We start from the raw sequence: 27,011 nt of genomic DNA on the forward strand, positions 1-27,011 counted from the left end.
GCAACATCCTAAAAGTGAGACCATGTCCACATTCATGCACATGCTTACATGGAAAATAGATTTCATCCAAACAATATAAATTCAAATAATGATAAGAGTTACAGTTAATTGCAGATCTATAAATGCTACTTGACATGTGAGTCTGTCTAAATTGTCACCTGACATTTTGAAACAAAGAGTGTTTGGCTGAAGACGGAGAAGAAGAAGAGAAGTTTGGCTACTGTTGATTCCCCCGCTGTTCCTAAGCAGAGGCTATTTCTAAACTTGTAGGTGTAGTTCAGACACAGGGGAGGAATTCAGACTTAAGTCAATCGTGGAGAACAGAAAGGATTTTTAATATTAAAGTGCAACCACAGGTCTGGATGAGGTATACTATAAAAACACTGTGACATCCAAAGCGGTGAGGTGGAGTCGTGAGAAATGGTGAGTACTCTAGAGGTGGTTTTCTCAACACCCATCTGACTCATAATATTTAATATTGCCAGCTACTTGAACACGACAATTTGCGGCTTACAGCTCCCTATCTAATCCAGCGTTTCATCGAGAGTGAGATAAAGAGGTTTGCAAAATCAATCTTCGCTCCAAGTATTGTTTTAAATCCCCCAAAGGGGTTAGTAAACTCAGTGAGATCAGAATTTGATTGAAAGCTTTCTAAGTGTCTTATAAGGATAAATGAAGTTGTGTCTGTGTGTGTTGATAGTATTAGACAGCATTGCTACACTGTTTGATGTCAAGGAGGGGAAATGATCTTATATATTTGATTTGTTACTGGAAGAGGTCCTTATGTCGCCAATCACTATGCTGTTGAAATGAACCTTCCCAGAAACAATTATGGAGAATTTGGTGTTATACAGCTATTATTAGCTTTAGAACAGTAAGTAATCTTTCTCAACAAAAGCAAAATAGCAATTATTATAATATGCACAAAAGTTGTTTAAATCAGTTGTAGAGCGATTAGTAAAAAAAAATAAGTATTTAAGTAAAAATACAGCTGGGGATTTTTAGTGTGAAGTCTAAAGGGCGAAGCTAAAAATGGTGATGGGTGAGCTTATTATAAATACTGTTGTTTTTATAGTGCTGCTTCACTTCAACACAGTGATGTCCTGTGAATGTCTGACTGACAGCCTGTGTATTTTCCCGGGCTGTGTGTGAGTCTGAGCATTATTAATCTGCCTCATAATAACCTCTTCTTTACAGATTAAAAAAAAAGATCCCACGTGAGTGCAGTGCCTGCTTACTCCGGCCTAAACATGGAAGTTGATTTTAGTCTAAAACGTCTGAAAAGAAAATTACTGTACTTTGTGTCCATTTATAGGGTTCAGGGAAGCTGATCAAATTTTCCCCAGGGACTTTCTCCGGGAAGGAATGCAAATGATAACAAATTAAGCCTCGCATCAGGACGCTGTGGCATGGTGATTTTAACAACATACTCACACGTGTACATCTACAGATACGGTTTCCAAAGAAGACAACACAAAACAAAACATGCATACACACATATTTGAAATTAACTGTGTTTAAATTTTAGCTTCCAGTGTAAGTTCATCTAGCCAGACAGTATGGATAACATACCAGAAGCTACATGTGCACCTATGGAATATATGTAAGGCTGTTGCAATGTTAAAATAATTAGCAAGTGTAGTTTTGCTACTGCTGCAGCTGCTGTTTGGAATTTTCCTTAAGTATAAATGTTTTGTCCAGAGGGTAAAACTGTGTCCAGGAACTTGGTTTGACCAAGTGCCATGGTGTAAAATATTGAAGAGAAATGCAGACACTAACATGGATTCCTAGAGCAAACAAACCTTATTATGTGGCTGTGACAGAATTTATTTTGAATAAGTTAACAAGTTGGAGAAACAGTTAATTTAAAAAGAAAAGTCAAAGCTATATACATGCCCTGGACACTTTAGGTTCCCTATGCTAGTACTGGATTGTACCGTGATGGTGCCACCACATCCCAAAGGTGATCTATTGGATTGAGATCTGGTGACTGTGGAGGCCAGTTGAGGCCAGTGATCTTATTGCCATTTTCAAAAAACCTGTTGGAGCTGATTTGTGGCATGGTGCGTTACTGAAAGCCGCCATCAGGAGATGGGTACACTGTCATCACAAAGGGACGAACGTGGTCAGCAACAATAGTCAGGTAGGCTGTAGCATTTAAATGATGCTTAGTTGGGATAAAGAGGGTCCAAGTGAAAATATCCCCTGATATCATTACACAGTCAACACCAGCCTGAACCACTGATACAAGTTAGGCTAAATCCATGTTTCCATGTTGTTTATGCCAAATTCTGCCCCTAATATCTGTATGTTGAAGCAAAATTCAAGACTTATCAGACCAGGGAATGTTTTACCAATCAGCTGTTGTCACGTTTGGTGAGCATGTGCCTCAGCGTTTGTGTGGCCTCAGTTTCCTGTTTTTAGCTGGCAGGAGTGGTGCTTGTTGTGGCTTCTACTTCTGTTTGCCAATTCTCCCATAAACTCACTTTTTTTTATATTATCAATATATTATTGAGGTATTATCACTCAATATTCACATTTTTTTTAGATAATTCACTGTAAACCCTCAATTTGAACTTCAGCAGGTTATCTTGACCATGTCTACATGGCTAAATGCACTGAGTGGCTGCCATCTGAATGGGTGATTGGTATTTTTCTCCTGCAGTCCCGAGACATGTATATTCGTTTAGATGCTGATTCTATATTGGCCGTAGTACATTAACGAGCTGTTGAACGGGTCTACCTGTGAAAGTGGGCGCCGAGTACATCGGCACAAAAGACTTTGAATGGTTAACATAATGTGGTGTAAGTGGTTTGTTTTTGTAATTTATAATAAGCAAACATGGAGTATTTTTTCCTCCCCTTCGTTTGAATAGTTGGTTAACATTTTACTACTAAAGGCAAAGCTGACATTTGATATACTGAAGCGAGTCTGTTCAGGACACTGTCATGTGGTTATAAAGGCATTAGCACAGACTAAAACCCAGATTGTGACCTTTGATACTTGATGTGTAACTATTACACTGAATACTTTGTTTTATTTGGTCCTGTTGCACACTGTAGCTATGGAAATGGCGTAGTCATGGTAACTGGTTAAAACCACTTAGGTTAAAGCTAGGATTAGGTTAAGGCGATATAATTTAAGTTGAGGTTTAGCAACCAAACAGTTTATTTAAGTGTGGAGTAAGCCACTGGTCATGGTCAAATAACACAAACTGTAGCCTTAAAGTGAAAACCCTTCTCAGTATAATACTTCCTGGAAGAGCTGGATATTGAACCGAAGTCTGAAGTCTGAAGACAGACGTAAATACTCATCCATCACCCAAACCACAACGCCATTACTTTCTATCACACTGTTTTCATGTCAAACAAATGTTGAACTCATTTTGTTGAGGGAGTATCCTCTTTTCGTGGAAAGAAGAAGTGTGTGTCTTGGTTTTTGGGTGGCATGGTGGTGCAGTGATTAGCACTGTGCCACAGCAGAAAGATGGCTGTGGGTTCAACTTTGTGCCTTCGTAGGTTTTCTCTGGGTGATTCAGTGTCTTGCCACAGTCCCAAGATATGTGTGTTCAGTTAAGTGATGATCCAGCAAGATAGATGAAGTACTGCATGAATTTGGATTGCAGTGTAAAGTGCTCTAAGCATTCTAAAAAGATGATTTTCCAGTTTTCAACAAATCCCATAATCATGCTTTTTTTTCTACATAAATAGTTTAAGAGATGATGTTTGGTCACAAGTTGTATCAATATGTTAGAGTAAAACTTTAGATTTGTTACAATTTGGAGAAGACACGAATTGTATCCAGTGTTGGGGAGTAACGGAATACATGTACCGCCGTTACATATTTAAAATACAAAATATGAGTAACTGTATTCAGTTACAGTTACCGTTTAAAAAGGTGGTATTTAGAATACAGTTACTTTGTTGAAATAAATGGATTACACGGCGGTACTTCCCTGTTTCATATTGTCGCGGGTCAGGACTGTTTGGGTTTTGTTTGACAGCTACGTTCTGTTGTTCCAGGCGGCAGCGTTACGGTTTCCATGGTTACAGGGTGACTCTCTCTCTCTCTGCGTGTTTCCTGGGTGAGAGAGGCCTTTTTGTTGTTGTTGTGCTAAGCTAATAGGCAGAATGCTACAGGTATAGCTCTAAAGAATGTAGCACCATAGGCACTGTAGTCCGTGCTGCAGGGAGAATGGACTGCCATACACGTTATGTGTCTGTGAGCGAGGGAGGGAGAAAAAGGAAAAGTATGAGCTGTCATCGAGCAGAAACGGGAGCTGGAAGCATGTAAATATAATAATAACCACTGCAGCCAAGAAGAGTGCCTGACCAGCCCAGCTGTAAGTAAGCTATTAAGACTCTACTGTACACTGTGTTCGTGTTTTCCGCTGAAACAATAAGTTTCGTTGGAGCAGCCGTTCAACGCCTCTCTCTGTCTCTCGCAAGCAAAGTTGACCCAGACAACAAAGTAAAGCTAGTTTTCAGCTACAAGCCCTACACCAGGGGTGTCAAACTCAAATACACAGTGGGCCAAAATTCAAAACTGGAACAAAGTCGCGGGCTAACATTAATATTTATTGAAATATATTTATTCCTCCAGATATAAGAATGAATCTTTTCTTATGGACTCAAACACGTTTTGCTGAAAAACTGAATATGGAACAAGCAAAAATTAATACTAAACAATATATATATTAGCTGTATAATACCAGTAGGCCAGCTCTAATAGTAATTTGGTATGGCTTCGCGGGCCAAATGTAATTAGGCTGCGGGCCAAATTTGGCCCGCGGGCCAGAGTTTGACACCTATGCCCTACACGAACCGATGTATTAGCCAGAGGTCCCTTTACTACGGTTCGGAGCCACGGACGTTCAGTAATAGTAATAAATCACAGCAATAGTACATTCATGTAGTTGTAAACAGCATGATAATATATTAAGTAATCCAAAGTATTCAGAATACATTTTGGGGCATGTATTCTGTAATCTGTAATGGAATACATTTTAAAAGTAACCTTCCCAACACTGATTGTATCTAGAAGTACTCCACCTACAGGTCAACTGTGAGCTCACCTTTATCCTGTTAGATGCATTAGAATAAATCTATAGGTTTTAACATGACGTTTTCAGGTCAGTTCAAAGAAATATTTTGCCCAGTTTCTAGTACTTTCTAATAGTTTTAAGATATTTGCTTCTGCCATAGAAAGAGTAGGAAATGGCAGGTAGCTCTTGAGCTCACTTGGGAACAAGTGCACAAATAACTTTATATTCAGTGTGCTTTACTGAGCTCCTCACAACTCTTTTCAGAAACTCTCCAAGTGCTTTAGGTTTCTTAGCTGCTGCTTGGCAACTCAAAGCTTTAGCTCCCTCCACAGATTTCCTATAGGACTCAGGTCTGGAGATGGGCCAGGCCACTCCATGGACTTGATGTGTTTCTTCTTTAGCCACTCCTTTCTTGACCTGGCGGTGTGTTTTGGAACATTGTCATCCATGACTCATCTTCAGAGTTCTGACTAAAATGAAGGAGGTTGTCATCCATGATAACACAGTGAATGGCCATGTTAACTGGCTCCTCGGTGTGGCGAAGTCATCCTCTAACTTAAGCAAAACAAACACCTCCATGCTTGACTGTAGAGATGATGTTCATTGGTTCATACTCAGCAATTCTGAATACTCGCACCAACAGGTTTTACCTTCCCACCAAGGTCCTTCTCAACTTTGTCCCCGATATCCCTGTTTTTATTTATTTATTTGTTTTTTTATTATACGAAGAATGATGAATTGATTGATGGCAATCTTTGTGCCTGATAGGCATACAGCCAATCTGTGACAGCCAGAACGCCGGCTGGGTTATAAGTAGGGATGGGTACCGGTATCCGGTGCCATGATGGCACCAGTTCTGACATAAACGGTAGTAACCAGACCGAAAAGCAGCGCACATTTCGGTGCTTTATTTCGGTGCTTTTTTTCCTGAGCTGTGGTACACTTTCTTCTTCCTTACATTTGTATTGGCGGTTGGCAAACAACTGAAAGGTGCATTACCGCCACCAACTGGTATGGAATGATACACTTTAGATTCTAGCCAATCATTTTAAGTTTCCGAGAATAGTAGGCGGGTCCAGGTACGTACGTTCTTTTAGAGCAGAGCTACAAATTAAAAATGTCCAAGGCGAAGCGGTCAAAAGTCTGGCTGTACTTCACAGCAAAAGATGCAAACTCAGCAGCCTGCAACAAGTGCTTTAAGGTGATACTGTGATACTGTCAAAGGAGGTAACACCTCAAATCTGATGAAACACCTGGCGACGCATAGTGTTTTTTTTTAAAGCCGAGAAATGCGTCGTATTTGATAGCTTGCTGCGAGACCTCACACCGAGCACATCTACTGCTTGTGGGTTGCCTGTTATCGGACCCGGAATTAGCAACATCCCCCAAAAACCCGAAGAGGAGAGTCCTGGCCCCTAGCCCTGCCAGTGTAGCAGAAATGATGACGGATGATGATGGCAACAGCAGCCATTCTTCTCTGCGTGAGTAGCTTCATGTTGTTCGTGTGTAATTTACGTTGAGTAGGCTAACCAGTTATTACATTAATGCATGTAAGGTGAACAGCAAACACCATCATAGCTACATGCAGCTGTCTTCTTGTTTGATGGCAGATACTCCCTTCACCCTGGACAAAAAGGCTAAAATGACCAAAGAAAAAGTGGAAAACAGTTAAACATGAGAGGTTTTTGGACAAAGTTTGTGTTTTTTTCCATTGTTTAAGCACTGCTTCCAGCCAAGAATGATACCATATATGCCCCATAGCTGCAGAAAAGGCTAACATTGTTATCTTTTGACAAAAAAACAGCTGAACATGAGAGGTTTTTGGACCACTTTTGTGTTTTCCATTCTTTAAGCACCGGTTTGAGCACCGTTTAAGCACCGGCAACGTTTCAAAAGTACCGGTTTGGCACTGGTATCGGATAAAACCTAAACGATACCCATCCCTAGTTATAAGGGATCAAATGCTTATTCGACTCAGTGACATCGAAATCTGTTTTTCCAGTCTGATGTAAGAGACGAATAGAAATTGAGGTACTAGTGTGTTGTTGGCCATGTGCAGACTAAAGTGTCTAGATGGCACAGGTAACCGCCATTACACCCACATAATTAATTATCGATATAATCCCAGTAGTTTGTATGTTATATCTTGTCAATATACAGGTGAGTGTTTTTAAAATTTGACTAACAAACTGAAGGTTTTGACAGCAGTACTGATTAACACCAGCGCTCATGGTTGACTACTTGGAAAATGCTGAGACAAATTGAAACATGACTTTAATTCATTCCATGTGAAGACTCAATAACAGTGAAAATGAACTGAGTCACTTCCTCTGAAATGTGACATCATAAAAACAAGTAGATGCACTGCCTTCGGTTGTCACTGTTTGTTGCGTGCTGCTTTCCTAGGAAAAGGGCTTTTTCTATGCCCCAATCTGCAGTAAATACCAGGAAATACATGCAGCTCAGGCCAGTAATGGCACTCGTGCTCGGCAGTAAATTAATGTGGTTCAGAGGTTACGTAAATGTTTTATATACTTGGAGTTGCTGTTGACCGATTTGTCAGTGACACACGTGTGGGCAGTGTATGCTACTGCTGCTGCTTTAAAATGCCAATGGTGGTGCCAGTGTTGTAAACGGAGCTGTAAGCAGCAGAGAGAAGAAGGCTGTTTTGTGGTGTGGTTACCATTTTGGAGTCAACCCTCAATCCAGGAGTGTGAATCACATTCTTAATTAGAGAACGTAATCTAAACCACGTGTAAATAATTAGCCTTCGGGGTAGCAGGGCTGTTCTGATGTATACGAGTCTGTATTTTACATCCCATAAGTTGCCTGAAACAGTTCAACAGACAAGTCCACGCAGACTGAAAGGGTAATTAATAAGTGAAGACATAAACACGCACACACAAGACGAAGTACTGACTCTTTACTGATGCATTGTCTCATAAGTGTTGTTTTTGAAAGGGCTTCAATGTCTCTCCATTCATTCATTATAAATGCACCGCACATCTGCCAAGCACCGAGCAGCAGATGGACAACGTTAGCAACCATGTTGTGAACATAATGGAACATTTAGCCTTTAAATAGCTAATTATTTCCATTAGGAGCTGATGAGAACTTAAACCTACATAGAACGGAAAAGTGGAAATTGATCTTTGGCTCATCAGGTAGAGACATAAAAGTAACCTTTCTATACTTTTCTATCTTATTGAGGGGCAGTCAGAAACTAAATGGATGCCACTGAATCTATTTATCCATTGTTTTATATGCTAACTGCTGCTGTTCGGGGTCACAGGGGGCTAAAGCCTATCCCAGCTGTCACTGGGCAACAGTTGGGATACACCCTGGAAATGTGGCTATTCTATCAAGGGGCGTGACCACACATGATTTTCTTTCGCAATCCTGGCCTTGGTTGTCTCTTTTGAACTTCCACTGAGCAATCCAACATGCTAGCAAGTTATGGTCAGCGACACCAAAATCCAGAGCCATAAAATAGCTCATTTACCAAAGCGCCCCTCTCTTAACATCATTAAATTCCTTTGCAGAAACGATACAGGGCTGGAAGCTTAAAGCAAACCGTGGCAGAAGCTAAGAGAAACTGATATCAAGCATGTGAGGTCTTAAATATTTTCAAGCGTGTGTGTGTGTGTGTGTGGTTTAAACTGCCTTTCAAAGATAACCCAAGAGAAACAAACATCACAATCAACAGCAAAAAAGTGATTAATGACTGCGACTGCTCCAAGAGTGCATCAGGTCCATGTTATTTTCTTTGAAGACTGCAGCTTTTCCAGCAGTTGAAATAATTTGTATTTTTATCGTAGGGCCAATACTGGATACATTTGAAAGATTTTTGTCTCTAAATACAAATAACATTATTTTTAAAAAAAGGGCTTCCAACAATAAAATACAAAGCTTTTTCACTTTGAATGCTTTTCAAAGTGACATCTAGCCAATCAGTCCCTCAGGGAACAACAGTCTGATTAAGATGAAGTTTTCTCTTTTGCTCTTTTTTGTTTTTATTCTACTTAAAAGGACCTGAGCACACTGATGCCACTGATGAGTTGTTTGATGAAGGACTAAAGACATTCCAGGAAGCATAATTCTTGAATAAGGAGATCTCCTTTTGTGCCAAGACATGTGGCTTGGACTACGCTCCCCTCCTAATTTGCGATCCCTCTTTGTTCCTTGCTCTGTCTCCTTCCTCTGCGTCTCCTATTAAGACTCATCCTCTAATTATTTGTCTTCTTTGGTACTGTACTGTGTGTTGTCATCGCATAGCAGCAAGGATACAGTGCAGGATACAAGCGGGCAAGAACCTGCGTGCATGCAGTATTTTCTATGTAAACCGCTCTTGCCAAGTGTTTTCTCGTCTGAAGACTCGGGACAAGAGAAAAAGCGAGTCTACTCCCTTGTTCATGATAAGAAGGCAATCTTGTCTCCTGTTTATTATTACACACTGTGCAGTCGCCATTAGGGCCGAAAGATTTGCATTCATCTTTAATCGATTTATCAGGAAAAAAAATCACTTTCACTGGAACTATTTGTTCTGACTGAAGGTATTTACTTTTACACTTCCAAGAATGTTATTAGCACTTTTATTCATTCAGGACCTACGCAGTGTTATTGTGAGCTCTGGTTCATCTAATTTCCCTTCAGTAAATTAGAAGCAGTTGTTACTCCCCAGTGCTAGCCGAGCATGATCAGAGATTTTTCTTTTATCAGTGAAAGTAATACCGAAGCAAAGCACAGGTGGCTCTCAGACGTTCCCGTGATTCCACATTCTCTCTCCAAGAATGAAAATATCACGCATGTGCCAACCTCTAAGGGAGTGATGGCAAAGTGTTAAACCTCAATCAGAGAAGTGTTCGTTTCATTTTATTCCTAAAAGTTAATTCTGTTTATCTAGGCATAGGGTTTTCAGTAGGAGAAACATTTAATCACGTCACTTATCTGAGTGACTTTTTCCTGTCTCAGCTGATCAATGGTCATGACAATTTGCATATTAATGATTGAGAAACGGACTTCCTTGTGTTTTCCTTACCTGGATAATTGAGCATGCATCAAGACATTGTGCTTTATTCTTTACAGGGTACCCATGTATCTGTCCAAATGATGGTAAGATTTTTCACATGCAATTAAAAAGTTAAACCACATGCACAGGAATGCAGTACTCTGGTGAGTGTTGTTTGACATTTTGACAATTAACTGATAAGACTGTATAAACAAGTGTGTCTGTGTGTTCTACAAACAGCAGCACTGCTTTCTTCTGTCACTAATGCTACGCTGATCCCTGCTCCTCGACCATCTGCTCCAAAAAGCCAAAAGGTTTGGATTTTCTGCGGCGGTCTGTGACGGTTGGGAGATGTCGCGGCTCTTGGTGCTCTGCGTGCTTGTAGCCATCTTCAGCTACGTTTCTGTTTCTATAGAGGTTTGCACCAGCTCCTTGATACCAGGAGCTAAAGGTAACGCATTGTGGCGCTGTTGTAAATGTGTGTGTTTGGATTTTGACTGGATGTCAGCTCGATTTGTAAATGTTTATCTTTGCATAATGAAGTCTAAAATGTTTTCAACCTAAAATCAACAGTACTCATGTACTTTGTGCTCATGTTTGTTCATGATGTTGGAAACGTTGTTGTGTCCCAACGTTACAGGAGAGTGTTAGAGTGTGAGAGTGCAACGTTCTGAGGAAATACCCCCTAAATGTTTTATAGCTTAAAGAGCTGATGGTAAAGCCACCAAGCATTAAATGTTCTAAAGTTTACTAGCTCACTGTCTGCTACCCCGCGGTCTTTTGGAGGGAATGCCTCCCTGTGTGTGTTTTCCATTTTATGACATCCAGTGGCTTGCTCCCCTGCTGATTGAGACAGACAGACCCTAATAAAACACAAAGTGAAGCTATGCTTTTTTTTTTCCTCTTTTCTTTTCTTTTGCGCACTGTGCTGGAAAAAAAAATGGCCTTTATTGTAAATGGAAGCCAGAGGCCCGTCTCTCAAGGAGCTGGCATGCAGAAACTGAGATTGTTAAGCTAAAAGATTCTCTCATTGTGACAATAAAGGCCATTTATTAAGTTGTTGAAGTTTTATTATATCCAAAACAAAAAGTCTGTTTTACAAAAGCAGCTTCTGAAATAAAGATAAATTATGTTTGTCATGGGCAAAGGGAAGAGGCGTCTGTACCATCAGTTATACTTTCACAGCTTTCCAGAGAAGTTTCCCATTGTTCCATCGTGATATTGTGTATTTAGACAGCTGCCACAAACGCGAACAGATTATTTGTACAAGACTCATCCAGATACTACTCACCACAGAGGCAGTCTCTTGAGTTTGTGTAGAGTCACATCTGTGTATTTCGGTGGGTGACAAATGCGCATTTTTCCCCAGTTTTAGACCCCTCAAAAATGTCTAACGACTTATTTTAACCTTTTTCAACAAACACAGTTTTATTACATTTACTGGTATGTTGACTTCATCATTCTTATATAGATTTACGGGAATTTTTTTTTTTTTTTTAGACGTAAAAAAGTAGGACGCTGCAGGCCCAGTTCTTGAGAACGACAATAAACACCGAATTCTGACATTTTTGGGGAAATAACCCATCTTATTGCTACTGCGACATGTTAAATAGCAGATGAAAGATCTTCATTTGATTTGACACCTTAATCACACAAACCAGGCCTTTTGCTAATTTTATGCTACATGGTTTCAGTTTAGTAGTCCACAAAATTAAATATTTACGCAGACTGTATCACTTGACCGTGAAGTGATTTAGCTTGAAAATGTCTACACAGCCGACCGAGCAGAATTATCAGTTTTCCTAAGTACTTCTGCCAGCCTAATAGAAGCAGACTCTAAGCAGTCCTTCTTTCTAAGCCCAGCATTTAACAAGATATAAACTGCTGCCTGCATCAACAACTGAGGCAAAATTACTGTTTTAATAGACATTCAGAAATCTCTTAAGATTTCATGCCAAGAGCCTTTTGATCCATGGTCCCGCCTCAAACATTTCTGCTACACCTCATTTGTGCTTTCAGCTCTAAAAAGGACTTTGTGCCATTAATACTTTTAAAGCACCGATGCCTTTAAAAATTATACTGGCTCGCCGAAGACTTATTAAAACAGAGTTATTTCTTCTTTATAAACATCCAAAGAGGATTCAGTCCATCTCCGTGTGATGATTAGAAACACTCTGCTACACTTACATTGAAACTTACACACAATCATTCACCAAAGCTCTTTGCTGAAGTGGTTTTTGACGTGCTGTTAGAGCTGACAATGGATCGCCACACTGATGGCCTTTTTGTTTACAATCTTTCTTTTCTAAAATCCAGGGGACCAAGGTGAGATTGGAGATGATGGAGATCAGGGGAAACTGGGGAAGAATGGACCACCAGGACTTCCAGGTATCCAGTATCCTTCTAGTCAAAAATGGCTAAGCTGTAGGACAAAAACACGTAGACCCCGGTGATGTGTATACTCACAAAACATGAAAGACATTTAGAAAGAAAAAAAAAAAAAAAAAAAAGGCTTCATACAACTTTTTGTCCATGAGCGCAGTCCTCGTTGAGCCAGCAAATAAACTGATGTGTAAAATCAGTGGGGTTCCCCTTTATCACCAGTATAACCCAAATAAAATCTAATTTGCTTTTCTATCAGAGTGCAGTTTAGGATGGTGAAACAGGCAAACATCAGTATTATCACAATGACTCCACATCTGCCTTAATGGCACTCAGACACTCAGTTAACAGGTGATATTGTCATTGTAGCTGCTCACCATTCATCTGGTAAGTGTGTGCACAGAGGCAAATGGAGCTGACTGCAGTACTTTTTAGTCATACGCTTGCTAACAAATACAAAAATGTGACTCTTATACTTAGTACAATTTTCCAAGTCTAATAAACGTGACACGATGCTCTTTGAAAAAAATCCATTTGTATTTAAAACCTCTAAAAAAAAAAAATAAATTAAAAAAAATCTAATTGGCAGGTTTTCAAATCACATACCGTAAAATACTTTTTCCAAACTCACTTCTCAGAATTCTTTTTTTTATTATTTTGAATAGATGTAAATGCAAGAAAATCCCCAGCTTCTTCATTAGCATGTTTCCTTTAGGTATTGCAGTGGGGTAGAACAGCTGAAGGTTAAAAAGAAGAGAAAAAGTGATGAGTGCCATAAGTGTACATCTATATAATCACACCTAGGAAATAAAAAAATTAAGTCTGGCTTCACCAGTCTTTTTTTTTTTTTTTTTAAAAAGTTAATTTTCCTTGCTTGTCTAATATGAACAAACATAGCTAGTAACAAAACCACCCAGTGTGCAGCTTTTGCATTTCCCTTCAGCTGTGCCACAGACAAACAGCACTGCACTGACATGACATCTGTATATCTGTGGAGGAAGCAGATCTGTAAATTGCTGCTGAAGAAAGCAGGGGCTTTCACAAGGTTTTTTTTTTCCAGCTGAGCTGATAGGCATACACACAAATACCTGCTCACACATGCTTAAAAAAAATACACATGAAATGCAGCATCCTGCACATGCCAGAGAGTACAAGACAATAGACAGTTCACACATGTGTAAATATAGATGCAAAAAATATAGTGTCATGATCGTATATGTGCACACACCCGGGTTTTATTCTATAACGTCTCACAGAGCTCACACATGTGCACGCTGCACACTAAAAAACACCCTTCTTTTATCAGTGTGTGCGGGAGACAAATGCCAGAGCCGCTGGGGTCATTTTCAAAAGTACAGAAAGCACGTACACGTGAAACTCTTTCAACTTTTCAACTTTGCGGACATTATTCAACGGTATAGCAAAGCCAGTCATTATGGTTTCTATGTGTGTATGCTTACTGTAGGCATGAAAGCAGGTTTCTGTGATGATTCTGTAACTGTAGTATGTCTGCAGCCTGACAGATGACGCATGTATTCCCTGTTTTAATTTAGGCAGTTTTACAGGAAACAGTTGCTTAATTTTGGAATGTTAAATGGGAATATGTGACTGCTAATGCTCCGGTGGGCAACAAAAACAGTTTGTTGCTCCAAGCTTATTAACAACAACAAACTGTTGTGCTGGACTTGTACATCTTTTAGCTTGAATCGAAACTGTAACTGAGGTTGAAATCTTTGCATTATAGACCAAAAATGTGGAAGAGCATGTCCAGTGCAAGGTTTTTAGAGCCAGTATCAACAGACAGTATAAATACAGTATGTCTATAACCTAGTGAAGCGTTACACGTCTCTGGTTCATGTGTGCTGCACAGGGTGCCAGACAAACCATGAGATGACACACACATCTATTTTTGCATTATGTATTGACTGATATATAGCTCTGGCTCAAAACTATGGTGTTATATGAGGATCTTAGATCTTGTGCACTTTTAGGTAGCTAGAAGTGCACAACAGAACAACCCTATTTTCATGTTCCATCTCTCTATTAATCTCGACTAAACAGAAATGTCAAAAATGAGACTCCACTTCTGCAACTGTGCAAGCAACATTTAGTCAATACACTGATTTACGATCATTTTAGAAACCACATGCATTTTATTTTTGTTGTATTATGGCTACAGCTAGTTGTTTAGTTCAAGGGTGTTTTGAAATAGCTGAAGGCTTTATTTAAATTGCCTTAGGCCCCAAGGCTTCGCCTCCTTTATCCTCCAGCAGCTGGAGATTCCAGACGTTAAACCAGTTGGGGTGGTTGGCCATTAAAAGTGATAGGAAGGACCGTTATCTGAACGTTGAGATAGGCCGTTTAACTGGCAAGCGTAAGCACTGCTAAAACATTATTCACCTGTTGCAGATGGAATAACAAAAGACCACCAGATTAACTTTCTTCATGTGGCAACAAAACAAACACGTATAAGCACTTCTTGTCATCACTTGTCACTTCAGTGTTGTTGAAGCATTCACTTTGCGAATGTGCTTCTCGGGTGCGTTCATGCAGAATTTTCCTAATTTAAAAGAAAAAATAAATAAAAATCGCACCCTTGTGTGAGCAAATTTTTCCCAGCGACTTCACACACATAAGAACTCATGCCTTCTGCCAACAAATCACCGAGTCGAAAGTCAACATGCGCAAGCGGGACATGTGAAATATTAGTGAATAGCTGGCTGTACGTGTGTGTGTGTGGCAAATCCCTCTAATAGTGGCAGGCTTCTCCAATGCGTCACTTAGTATTTTAAACGCCATCAATTTTCAGTTGAATAGTTTCCTGAGGAAACACTCATTCAGGGGCTGGCAGAGAGCCTCGGTCTGCTAGTTTTCCCATGCGCACGCACACACACACACACACACACACACACACACGCACACACACGCACACGCACACACTGCCTTTTAGTTTAATGTTCCCCATTTAGGATACATTTTTAAGGCACCCTCCAAAATCATGCACACTCCTAAGTTCTTCTAAAGACAAACAAAACAGTAAGCCAGGCAGTGGTAATCAGATTACAGTGTACTTCAATCCATTACAATCACTTATTTTTAGATTAAAAAAATAAAATGTATTCATAAATGATTAAATAAATAACAGTAAAAATGACACTAGAAATACATGCATTTAACAGACAGTGGAGCCAACAGCAGTTTTTGCAGGGAGAATCCTTAAAAGATTGAATGGCGTGGAATAGAGTTGCACAGATTATACAAAAGAAACTAAAATATAATGATACTAACACAAAAAGAAATTGATTATTGAGTTATTAAAAGCGATAATAACTGATTTTTCCAGTTTATGCTGACTTCCAACATGCACACATCCTCTGCTTTTCTGGCATATGCAGACTATGTTGGACTGAAACAGCATTTTCAACACTTTTTCCAAATAATATTTCTTTACTCTATCGCAAATACCTCCAAATCTCATCCTTCCTTTCTCCCACAGGAGTGCCGGGGGAGTCGGGCCTTACAGGAGAATTGGGCCACACAGGAAAGATTGGGCCTACTGGAGACAGAGGTACAACAAAGTCATTCTAATCTAAAGTTCAGGTTTGATATGCAGTTTAACACAGTTTCCTGTCAGTCTCAGTGCTTCTCTAGTCCTGCCTCCTATCTGTCCATCCATCTGCCTGAAACCATACTGTAAAACCTTACTATTGCATTACTCATTCAAGTGTAATATTTACAATAAAATAATAAATAAATAAGAACTAATAAAGTACATCAGGGGGTAATACTTAGTCCCTCAGTTCCCAAAAGCGAGAAAGATTAATGACCTTTCATTTTTCATTCGAGTGTATAAATTTGTTCTCGCTCCAGTGCCGTTAAACATTTTGATAGGTAGCTGTGAGGTTTCTGCAGACGCTTAATGACTTTCAAATTGTCTTTAAGAAAAAATACGGCCTCCCGGATGCCCTCCTGAGATTTCACTGCCGCACGCTCCCCAACAATGGTCTCAACTAAAACCCGCATCACTACACTAACTGGCAGACTTAATCAGTCCCAAGACAAACACACAAGGAGAGTTTTTAAAAATTAAATCTGTTCATTATTGAGCTAACTAGACAGTTTCCACTAAAGGCTTGTATTTTTGTCAGTTTCTTTCACGTTTTAAGTTATCGCATCAATAGATCCTGCAACATGATGTCATGCAGTTGCTCTGCCTGAAGTGGCTAAAACAGTTTCTATTGTAGATTTGTTTTTATGAGCAGTCATGTTCCCCTGTCTTTCTAGACATTCAGTTTCTCAGTATTCATTATGATTAATACGCTATTAGGAAAGTGGCTGTGTGTCAGCTATATCAGGCAAAGGAGTGAAGTCACAGCTTTGGATTTCATTGATGCTGAAAGCCCAAAGCTCATAAAACACCTGAAAAAAAAAAAAACACTTGTTTTCAGGGACATGCCAACATAACAAGATCACAAGCTCAAATTCAGTTCGTGTTTGCAAGAATGTTGGCCGTGACACAGGAGCACTGAAGAAAGTCAGTTCAGTTTAGTTTCCACATGGGAAATTGGTGTTCATTCATAATATAAAAACATGATGAATGAGCAGACATCGCTTTTATAATTGTAACTCCATGTATATGGATCCTTATCAGATTGTCTGCAGAGCTTACATCGTTTTTGGCCAAAAGAACAACTATATAAATCTACAGACTGTAAAACTGGAGTTACTGAGTTTATATGGAACAAAAAAAAGCAACTGACTGCAGCTGGAGGACTGTTTGGGATGAATTCTACTGTATAGTCCACTGAAACACTGGAAAGCCATATCAGGTCACATTTTACCATATTTACCCACTGTGTTTTCCGTATTTTTTGCAAAGGTGCTCAAACAAACTCAAATAAATCAAATCCATCAGTATGGCAAAACAACTGGTCAGATTACAGGTACAGTATTTCACTGTTCTGACTGTTCCTCATTCAAAGCTAGGCCATTGTGATGTTTGTACTGCAACCCACTTCCCCAAAATTTGCAACTGCCATTTGGGTTATTTTCCACGATGAAACAACAGTGTGAGTGCAAATTCAGGACAAGATTTACACACAAACAGTAACATTTGATGATATCTCTCAATTAAAAATATATGTGGATGTTAGTGTTATTTGGTATAAATTATCTTGTTGGAATAATTAATTATGACCTGTTGGTCAAACGTTGACCATCTAGAAAGGCGTGCGGCCCTGTTGAGTTTTCAATGTGTGATACAGCCATCTGGTGGTAGAGCGTTGTAACTACATGACAAGGTCAACAGGAAGCTTCTAGAGGTTGAAATACAGCTAACAACAAAGGGTGCTATTAATGATTTTTGATTCTTCTGCAGGTGACAAGGGTGATAAAGGTGTAGATGGACCAACTGGTTTAAAAGGGAAACCAGGTAACAGCATGCAGACACTGCCTCTCGTTTTCAGTCATACAGCCATAGCAAAAAAAAGCTATGTCCTGTGAAAAACTAAGTACATTCTTACTGATCCCAGAGGAATTATTGCTAGGTGCTGCTAATCAAAATGCACTTGATTAACTGGTCATCACTTTTAACAGTGATGTCAGTTTGCTGGTCTGGAGCGCTCAGATGTTTGGTAACACAATGACACCCAGTGGAGGTCAGAGCAAATTCACCCCAGTGTCACACCATGCAATTCTCAGAGACACTGAGCTACATCTCAGCCTCTACAGGTCTTGGTTAGGATGCTAAATGTTAAAGTTCATGATAGTATAATCACAAAAGACTGAACAGGTATGGTTATTTCAGAAGGATTGTCAGGAGAATGTCTCTTCTCTCTAAGCTGCATCTAAACAAATCACAAAACTCGAGCACTGTCCTTTGGATGGACCAGCCAAAAGTGGAGATGTTTAGAGCATATCAGCACAAACACCTCATACCAGCTGTACGGTGATGGAGGGGTGATGATTTGGATTTGTTTTGCAGCCACACGACCACGGCACCTTGCTGTCATTGAACTCATGCCTATACCAAAGTATTCTGGAGTCAAATGTGAGGCCATCTGTCTGACAGCTAAAGTTTAGCCAAAAATGGGACAGTGATCCCAGGCACAGCAACAAATCTCAATCAGGATGGCTAAAAAAGAATAGAACCAAGGTTCAGTGGTCAAAGACCAGACCTCATCTGGGTTGAAATGCTGTGGCAGGACCTGAAGAGAGTTGTATGTAAATGAATACCCCGCCTACACAGTGAAAACGAGTGGGCCAGAATTCCTCCACAGCCATGTGAGAGATGATCAAGTCATGCAGTGACTCCAAGTTATTGCTGCTGAAAGTGGTTGTACAAAATACTGAATCACTGGAAATGAATCAGTAACTTGTTGTAGGTCAAATGATAAAGTCTTACTCATGCAGTTAAACAACCTTGAAAAAGAATGCTGCAGTATTTACTTAAACTGTCATGGTATGAGCCGTTAGACCCAGTGTTTTGTGTTTAATATTAGTATTTTCTGATGTTTTGGGTTAATTCTTGTTTTCTTAGTTCCTAGGATTTGGGGTCTTGTGTTTAGTGTTGTGTTATTCCTACCTGTGTCCTCCTCCGGTGCTCTGTTTGTGTCTCTGTGTTGGTAAAACAGTCTGTAAATTTCCTGTTTTACTTTGAAGGTCTGTGGCTCATCTTGCTCATTAGTTTCAGCTGTGTTTTCCTGTGTCATTTCCTGATTACCTTGTGTGCATGTGTATTTAGTGTGTGTCTACCTCTGCTCCTCGTCGGTTCGTCTGTGTTGGTTATTATTTCAGATCTCCTCATTAGTGTTCCCAGTTTAGGTTTTTAGTAATTTCTCGTAATAGCGTTTAATATTTAGTATCTACTGTTATCTACTGCTAGCTAGTTTATTGTGATGGTGCTGTATTTATTATGTTGCTCTTCCCTTGTTTGCTTTCATTCTGTTTTTTTTTTCTCCATACAGGTGATCCAGGTGTTTTGTTTGTTTTTCTTTCTTTCTTCCCCCCTTTCTCACTGTCTCTTCTCCCCTCTGTTTTTCTTTCTCTCCCTCTCTTTCTTTCATTCTTTCTCCCTGTCCTGTACCCCAGTCATGTAGCAACCGAAAATAAAATAAATACATAATTATATTAAAGGTCAATCAAATGGACCAATATGGCAAGGCCATGATGGTCCACTTGGTAAAATAAATCCGCTTGGCATCTTTCTTGGCCTTAAGACAACAATTCTGATGGCTAAAGATCCAAACGGGACAAAAAAAAAAAAAAGAAAGTAATTTCTCGTGCCTCATTTCCTGTTTTTCACATTGTAAATAAACGTTTACCTGCATCTAGCCGTTTCCTGAATATTGGGTCCTTTTTCTACAAACACCACACAACTGCTACCCCGGCCGTGACAAAAACTTTTACCACACCCATAAGTGGATTTGATCTGGGAAACGGAGTTCAATAAACAACATTTAAAATTCCTTCAAATTCCTTTCTGGGGAAAAAAAAAACAAGTATTTGTTTGTGACTCTCAATCGGTTCAAATAGATGCTAATGGAGATTGTCCCTAAGGGAGCAATGCTGTAGAAAAGCATTTAATGATCCTTATTACAATCACCAGTCCTTGTACCAAGAAGCAGGTTCCACATTTGCCTAATTTTATGACATCGTCTGACATTCAGACAAATATTCATCTGAGCTGTCCTAACCCCCATTTGATCTATTAGGTACAATGTGTGACTGTGGGAGGTACAGGAAGGTGGTTGGACAGCTCGATATCAATGTAGGCAAGCTGGGGAATGCAGTCAAGTTTGTGAAGAACGGTAAGTCGCTATGTTTTTAATCTTTTACTAGACACTAGACGATGTCTTACCTTTAAAATTTAATAGAAGGAACTGAGACAGGTTTCTGTGTGAAAGAGCTTGTATCAAGTCTGGCCTCAAAACACCAAATCCTTTCTTCATTCAAGACTTACATTACACAAGTACACTAGTCCCTTCATGTCTGTGCATCATCCTGCCACTTGACTTCTAATTTGGTTTCTGTGTTAAGAAGAAAAAATCAGAACAATGAAAACATGCCTTTAAACTTATGTCAGATGACCTTTAACCTTTGAACATGTCCTGTTCAGTGGTTCTAGGCTTGAGAGAAACAGAAGAGAGGTACTACCTGCTGGTGAAGGAGCCCAAGAGGTTTAGAGAGGCTTTAATGAACTGCAAGCTCAGAGGAGGCACCCTGGCCATGCCCAAAAGCACCAACATCAACCGTCTCATGGCAGACTATGTTAGTCAGGCAGGACTGACAAGAGTGTATATAGGAGTGCAGACTCAAACCAAGGGCATGGTAAGTGGTTTTGGTAATATTAACTAGGTAGTAATTAGTAAGTCTAATGCTTTTTTGATACTTTTAATGTTGAAAAATAAAAGACGGTTGTGTGTAAAGTGTAAGAAGGACATATTTTAGGCTGTTGTGGGCAGTGTTGGTCAAAAACAGAACAAAATTAGTTAACAAATGATGACAAACTGTTGTTGTTTTTTTTTAATCTCTTCTCTATTTTCTAAAATCAGGACGGGAGCAGTCACGTTTATGCAGACTCCACCCCTCTGCAGGGTTTTGCATCTTGGAGCCAAGAGGAGGAGCTACAGCCCAACACAAACTCCAGCTGCGTGGAGCTGCTCAGCACTGGAATGTGGGCTCACGTGGAGTGTGAAGCCACCATGTTTTTCATCTGTGAGTTCCCAAAGAGCAGGAGAAGAAGAGGAGGAAGACAGGCAGTTGCCTCGTCATCATCTTGACCTTGGCCACTCACTGCACATGTCAAGACAAGGATCAGACTCCTGAAAAACACATTTATATTTCACATTTCCTGCAAATATGCAGACAATTTCAGTTTGATTGAGACTACTGTGTTCACGTATATAAGAACCATTACCACCAACAAATCAGTAAAATTGTTCTAAAATTAACTAAAATTGGGTTTCCTCTTTTAATTTCGTTTTCTTTTACAGTTGTAGTGGCTTTCACTATCTGAGAAAATATGGGGCTCACTTTTACAGCAGTTTTTACCTATTCTGTGGCACTGCATCGGTATCATTGAAGGCTACGGCTGTACTGAAAAATTTATATCAGGGTTCAAGAGGTTGGTTTAGGCAATTAGATTAGAGTAAAACGGCCTTGTGCTTAAGCACACAGGCTTATCGTGCTATTTCACACAGAGAGTTACTCACAACTCCAAAGCAAATTAAAGTTTACTAAACATCTATAAGAGATTTACAACTGCTGTACCCGTCTGCTCAATTACAAGTGTCCAGAAGTAAAGTAAAAAGAATATATGAAGAAAATCTGAGTAAGAAAACATGATTAGCAAGGAATGTAACCTTGAGTGTTCTGAAATATGTATTTATTGGTGCATAAGGGAAATTGAAATAGACAAAGGAAATAAAGGGACAAAGTATATAAAGGTTTCAGATTATATTGTTCTTATTTAGGATGTCCCTTATATATTCTGATGATGTTTCGTGGCATGCGAAATAGTGTAAAGTATTTGTACGCGATCCAAAAATAATAATTGGTTCATTAAAAATCTAATAGCTTGTGTTGCTCTGACAGAAATACTGAAGATCTATGAACATTTATTTTTGAAAAGGTGCCATAATGCTGCTTTTTCTGGGTAAAGGCTAACAATGAAAAACTTGTGATACAGCCTTATCATAAAACAGTCGTCTTCAGAATCTTTGAACTGCATCTTCATGAATGGGTTACCCCTGCTTGAACCCTGACAGTCAAAATTACAAATACATTTGTACCTTCTTTAGGTACAGTTTGCTGGTCAGCGTGGATAGAGTTCAACCACAAGTGGTACTAGAAATGGAGCAAACTAAAGCCTGAAACTAACCCACATGAACAGACGGCAAGTGGAAGTGGGTGGATCAAACTGACCTGGCAGATGATGGATTCTGTGGTAGCAGGGAGCTGAATAGTGCTGGATATGGGGACTGTGCTGAGATCTCGGGTAAAACCGGCAAATGAAAGGATCTTTAGTGGCACTGAATTACCATGTTTTTGTGAGAATCAAGGTCCAGTGAATCCTAGGAGTTTATCCTATTGATTTAGCCTACTGATTCCCAAAATGTCAACATGCCTCTGTCAGACAATCATTATTTCAGACATTTTAGTTGATTTCACTATAAAAGAACAAAGAAGAAGAATAAAAGACCACACATACAAACACGCATATATTTTAAAAATATCCCAGTAATTACAAAAGAAATGAAAAAATAGTTCCAGTGTTTCCAAAAGCAGGAGAAATATCTTGTATCACTCACAGCAGGTGCAGCTGATTATGACCACGTTTTTTGAATCAAGTCATTCAGACATAAATTAAAAAGTAAAATTTCTCAACAATGTGGGAGATTCACAGTCACAAACATATGGCTTGCACATGTTCACCTCGTGTTTCACTTTTGAACTACTGTAAGTGCACCTCAAAAATGCTGCAAAACATGGAATACCATATCCTTCAAAAAGACCTATTTTAACATAATTGTCATGGCTAACTGGGGTGAGCCGTGTGGAGCAAATAAATGAGGACCCAAGAGCAGGCACTCGCTGAGATGCGAAGGAGGTTTATTGCAAAATCAAACACAAGGTGAAAATGGCAAAGCTGAACTAAAGATAATCTATACTGGGGGAAACTAAACAGCAGGGCTATAGGAGTCTGGGTCAGTTGTAACGGCAACAGTCTGGGTTAATTGTAACAATAATGCAAATGTTACAACTTACACCACTATTACTTTAACTGTTTTCTTTGAATTACAGTATGTCGAGGTCGTGGAAGAGAAAGACTGACCGAGGGGTGCCTCTCAGTATTTTGGAGAGAGCATCAAATGATGTTAGAGATCAGGGAAAGCCCAACAGATCTGTGGCAAAATTGTACGGCATTTGCAATGTCAGTTTGCACAGATTTTGTAAAGAGAGGAAGAAGCTGGAAGAGCAGGGATCAAGGGGACTCCCACAGTAGGATACCATGGTGGAAAGATGGTCTTCACTGATAAATAAGAGAAAGAATTAACAGAATACCTGATGAGATCTGCAGATGCTTTTTATCCATGTGAGGTAAGCAGATAGGAATTGATAAAGGATAAGGCAGGGGAAGGTTAGAAATTTGTAATAGTGTCAATTTAAAATATAGTATATTAGAAATACAAACATATTTCGTGATTTAAATTACAGGTAAAAGAACTGACATATCAGCTTGCAGTGAAACATGGATGCAAATATCCAAAGTCCTGGGACTAATTCTGGAGGGCTGGACCAGAATGGTTCTCAGCCTACATGAAAAGAAATCCAACTTTGTCCATTAGTTGCCAAGTTGGGGCAATGAAATCAGCAGAGAAAGGTTCACTGGTCATCTTTGTATATGTGGTTAATGCCATTGGCAACACAATTCCTCCAATGTTTGTGTTCCCACGCATATGTTATGCAGACCACTTTGTCAGAGATGGGCCAGTAGGAAGTAATGGTAGCGGAAATAAATCAGGATGGATGCAAGAAACAGATTTCCTCATCTTTCTGAAGCACTTTGCAAACCACACCCAGGTTAGCCATTTAAAAAAAAGTAATTATTCTCATGGACATTGCAATGGAATTGCGATGCTCACATTTCCCCCTCACTGCAGTCACAAACTCCAACCACTTGACAGGAGTGTTTATGGCCCACTGAAAAAGATGATGAACAGTGCAAGTAATTGCTGGATGAGAATGAATCCAGGAAAGACCATGACAATATATGAAATACCAGGTCTTGTCAGAACTGCACTTCTATCAGCAGCTACACCAAAGACTATACAAGCTGAATTCCAGTACTATGGAATTTGGCTATACAATCCAAACATACTTGAACAAAGTGACTTTGCTCCATCACAGGTCACAGATCGTCCTTCTCCAACTCTCCATACAGACATTTCTCCAGCTGACCAACAGTCCGCTCCTCTTGCGGCTCATCTCACCAGTCCTACAGCTGATGACGTGACCATTCCTCCAGATCCTCACATCTGCAGTCTTCTAACTGAAGATATGCAAAAGCTGGACCAAGAAAAACCCTTTTAGCGGGAAGAAAAAGGAAACAAACAGCAAGACTCAGTGATACACCAGTCAACGTGGCCCTTGAAGCAGGCCACAGAAGGAGGAAAATACGTTTCCCAAAGAAGAGGCTGTGCCAGAAACAAGGCAAACTTAAAACAATCCAAGCTCTTAACATCGCGAAAGAGAAATCTGAAAATGAAAAACACTGAACAGGACAGCACAAATTCCTCAGACGCTGATGAGAATTTCTGTATTATGTGCATGGAAAACTTAAAAATAACTCAAACCCAAAAGAAGCTTGACGTGCCTGACTTGTACACTGTGGGCTCATGAGGACTGCACGCCAGGAGTGCCATACGTCTGTCACCACTGTGATTCTGATAGATTAGAAACTTGACACAAACACGCATAGTTCAGTTGATGAAGCTGGTGCACAACTACATTTTTTCAGCTTCATTGTTATGTTCAAAAGTTGGTGCAAGAGTTATAGGTTACAATGCCCACTGAGTCAATGAGGCCAAACTCAAGGAAGGCCAACCAAAATTAATGAAATATTCAGTTGTTGAAAATTCCATAATTTGTCTTGTTGGAATATGTTCAAAAGCTCGATTTCTGCATTCTGTCACACACACATAGCTGCATAAATATTTCTTTTCAGAGAAAATATCTGTACTATTTAATAGCAGAGACATGTAAATACTTTGCATTACATTTTGAATCCACTACCTTAAAAGAGCTCCAAGCTACAGACAAAAATGTCAAAAATGTTACAATTTTCCACGGTCTCCCCTACACTGACATAAGACATGGACCTTCAAAGTAAAACAGGAATCAAGAAAAAATTCACAGAGACGCAGACTTGACACTGAACTAAACCTACAGTAAACACTAACCACGAGGGCACAAAAGCAAACCTAAGAAATAAGCCCTTAACCAGAAAAAACTGAAACATAGATTTATAATATTCAAAACAGGATAACTAAAGAATCAGAACATAAACAATAATACAGAAAAAATACCAAAATACAAGTAACTGAAAATGCTGGGTCAAAATGACCCAGATCCGTGACAATAATCTGTACACGTCTATCATCGTCATCATTTCGGCGATCATTCCTGATGATGTCACCCTAATATTGAACTTAAGCAACCGCTTATAAACTGTAAACCAATGCCATAAAAAACTTTTAATAATTACTTAATATGTGACTGTATGATGTCATGGCATTTTTATAATATTGTGTGGTGCATCTATTTTAACTGTGTAAAGGGGATTTATGTAGTAAAAAAAAAAAAAAAAAAAAAACCCCAAAAAAACAGATTATTTAAATTAATTCTCCCTGCTTTTTTTGTCATTTGTGATTTAAAGAACACCCTTTATATCTTCTTCCACTACTTCTAAAGCAAACAATAGCATCAGATTTATTTTTATGTCTCATTAATTACACATTACATAACTAAGTAAACCTTTACAGATGATTAGTTTTTAAATGCCTTCCCTACTTTTCATTTTCGATTACTAAATTTTATTCGGGCCATACTGCTTCTGTGAGTCAAGCTGAAGTGAATAGTGCCTTTTTAGAGGTCATATCAGCGCTGGCTCACATAACACAAATCCTGGCTAATCATTAACAGTGGCTTTTCAAAAGAACCTTTTCTTTTCATCCACAGTTGATAATAACAACCTTGTGAGCCACCAATTTCAACAAATTACTCCTCAACACTCATCTTTTCAGACATACTTACTACAAGCAAGTGTGTGTCGGTTTAGAAATCAGTGCTTTTATCTCTTCGGTTCTTACGTCATTGCTTAAACTAATATTTACTTTTAAAGCTTCTTTCCTCCTGCACTATGAAGGTTAACCAGTACCTGCACTACTGCTTCTTAGCCCATATTTCTTTTGTAACACGGATCAGTGAGTGTCTAGTCATGACTCCAGCTATCAGATTTTTGCCTCTCCCTAATACTTTAATAGCTGTGGTGTCTGCTTGCCTGTGGCCGTTCACACAGAGGGAGTAAGCGCTCCAACAGAGCGATTCAGCGTTGTGTTAAATTGCTGCCTTCACTTTGCGTTAGATTTATCTAAATCGCAATAAGAGCGTTAACCTTTACCTTCGTTAATAACAGCAGAGATATGTGAAATTGACAATGAGGGTGTGGAGAGCTTAAAAGCCAGATGAACAAACTAAAGAAATAAAGGAGTGACCTATCTATGGTTGTATCATCATCAGGCTACACACCCTTAAGCATTTTATGACCTTTCTGAAAGTCAGTACTAACTTAAATGCAACTAGAAATCGGACATAACAGTAGCTCTTTTACTATTGAGTCAAACCCACTTGTCAGTCTTTTGTATATGAATAAATACATTTACTTGTTCTGGGCAAGAGCTACTGTGTATCCCGTGCCTCACAAAGTAATAATTCAAAGCTGGATCACACTTATTATTACACACATTATTTGTGTTCTGTCTTCTGTTCTTAATATAGCTAGTCATAGCGTATAC

General features: G+C 39.3%; 1 protein-coding gene across 1 annotated transcript; it reads left to right on the top strand.

Moving 5' to 3' along the window:
• The first annotated feature begins 6,995 nt into the window (after positions 1 to 6,995).
• colec10 (collectin sub-family member 10 (C-type lectin)) lies at positions 6,996 to 22,784 on the top strand. Its single transcript, XM_085178771.1, has 7 exons — positions 6,996 to 10,504; positions 12,370 to 12,441; positions 15,932 to 16,003; positions 17,813 to 17,866; positions 20,148 to 20,243; positions 20,552 to 20,763; positions 20,988 to 22,784. Exons 1-7 carry the CDS (start codon positions 10,405 to 10,407, stop codon positions 21,213 to 21,215), a joined length of 834 nt encoding a protein of 277 aa, XP_085034897.1. The 5' UTR covers positions 6,996 to 10,404; the 3' UTR covers positions 21,216 to 22,784.
• Positions 22,785 to 27,011: the final 4,227 nt, after the last annotated feature.

This window comes from Neolamprologus multifasciatus, chromosome 11 (genome assembly GCF_963576455.1).
Source record: "Neolamprologus multifasciatus chromosome 11, fNeoMul1.2, whole genome shotgun sequence".
Classification (NCBI taxonomy): domain Eukaryota; kingdom Metazoa; phylum Chordata; class Actinopteri; order Cichliformes; family Cichlidae; genus Neolamprologus; species Neolamprologus multifasciatus.

Bases quoted from the DNA above. Each gene is read 5' to 3' on its own strand.
- colec10 (XM_085178771.1), top strand. From the start codon at position 10,405: ATGTCGCGGCTCTTGGTGCTCTGCGTGCTTGTAGCCATCTTCAGCTAC. The intron at 12,442-15,931 runs GTATCCAGTATC...TTTCTCCCACAG, and splicing joins TGGACCACCAGGACTTCCAG to GAGTGCCGGGGGAGTCGGGC. The intron at 20,764-20,987 runs GTAAGTGGTTTT...TTCTAAAATCAG, and splicing joins AGACTCAAACCAAGGGCATG to GACGGGAGCAGTCACGTTTA.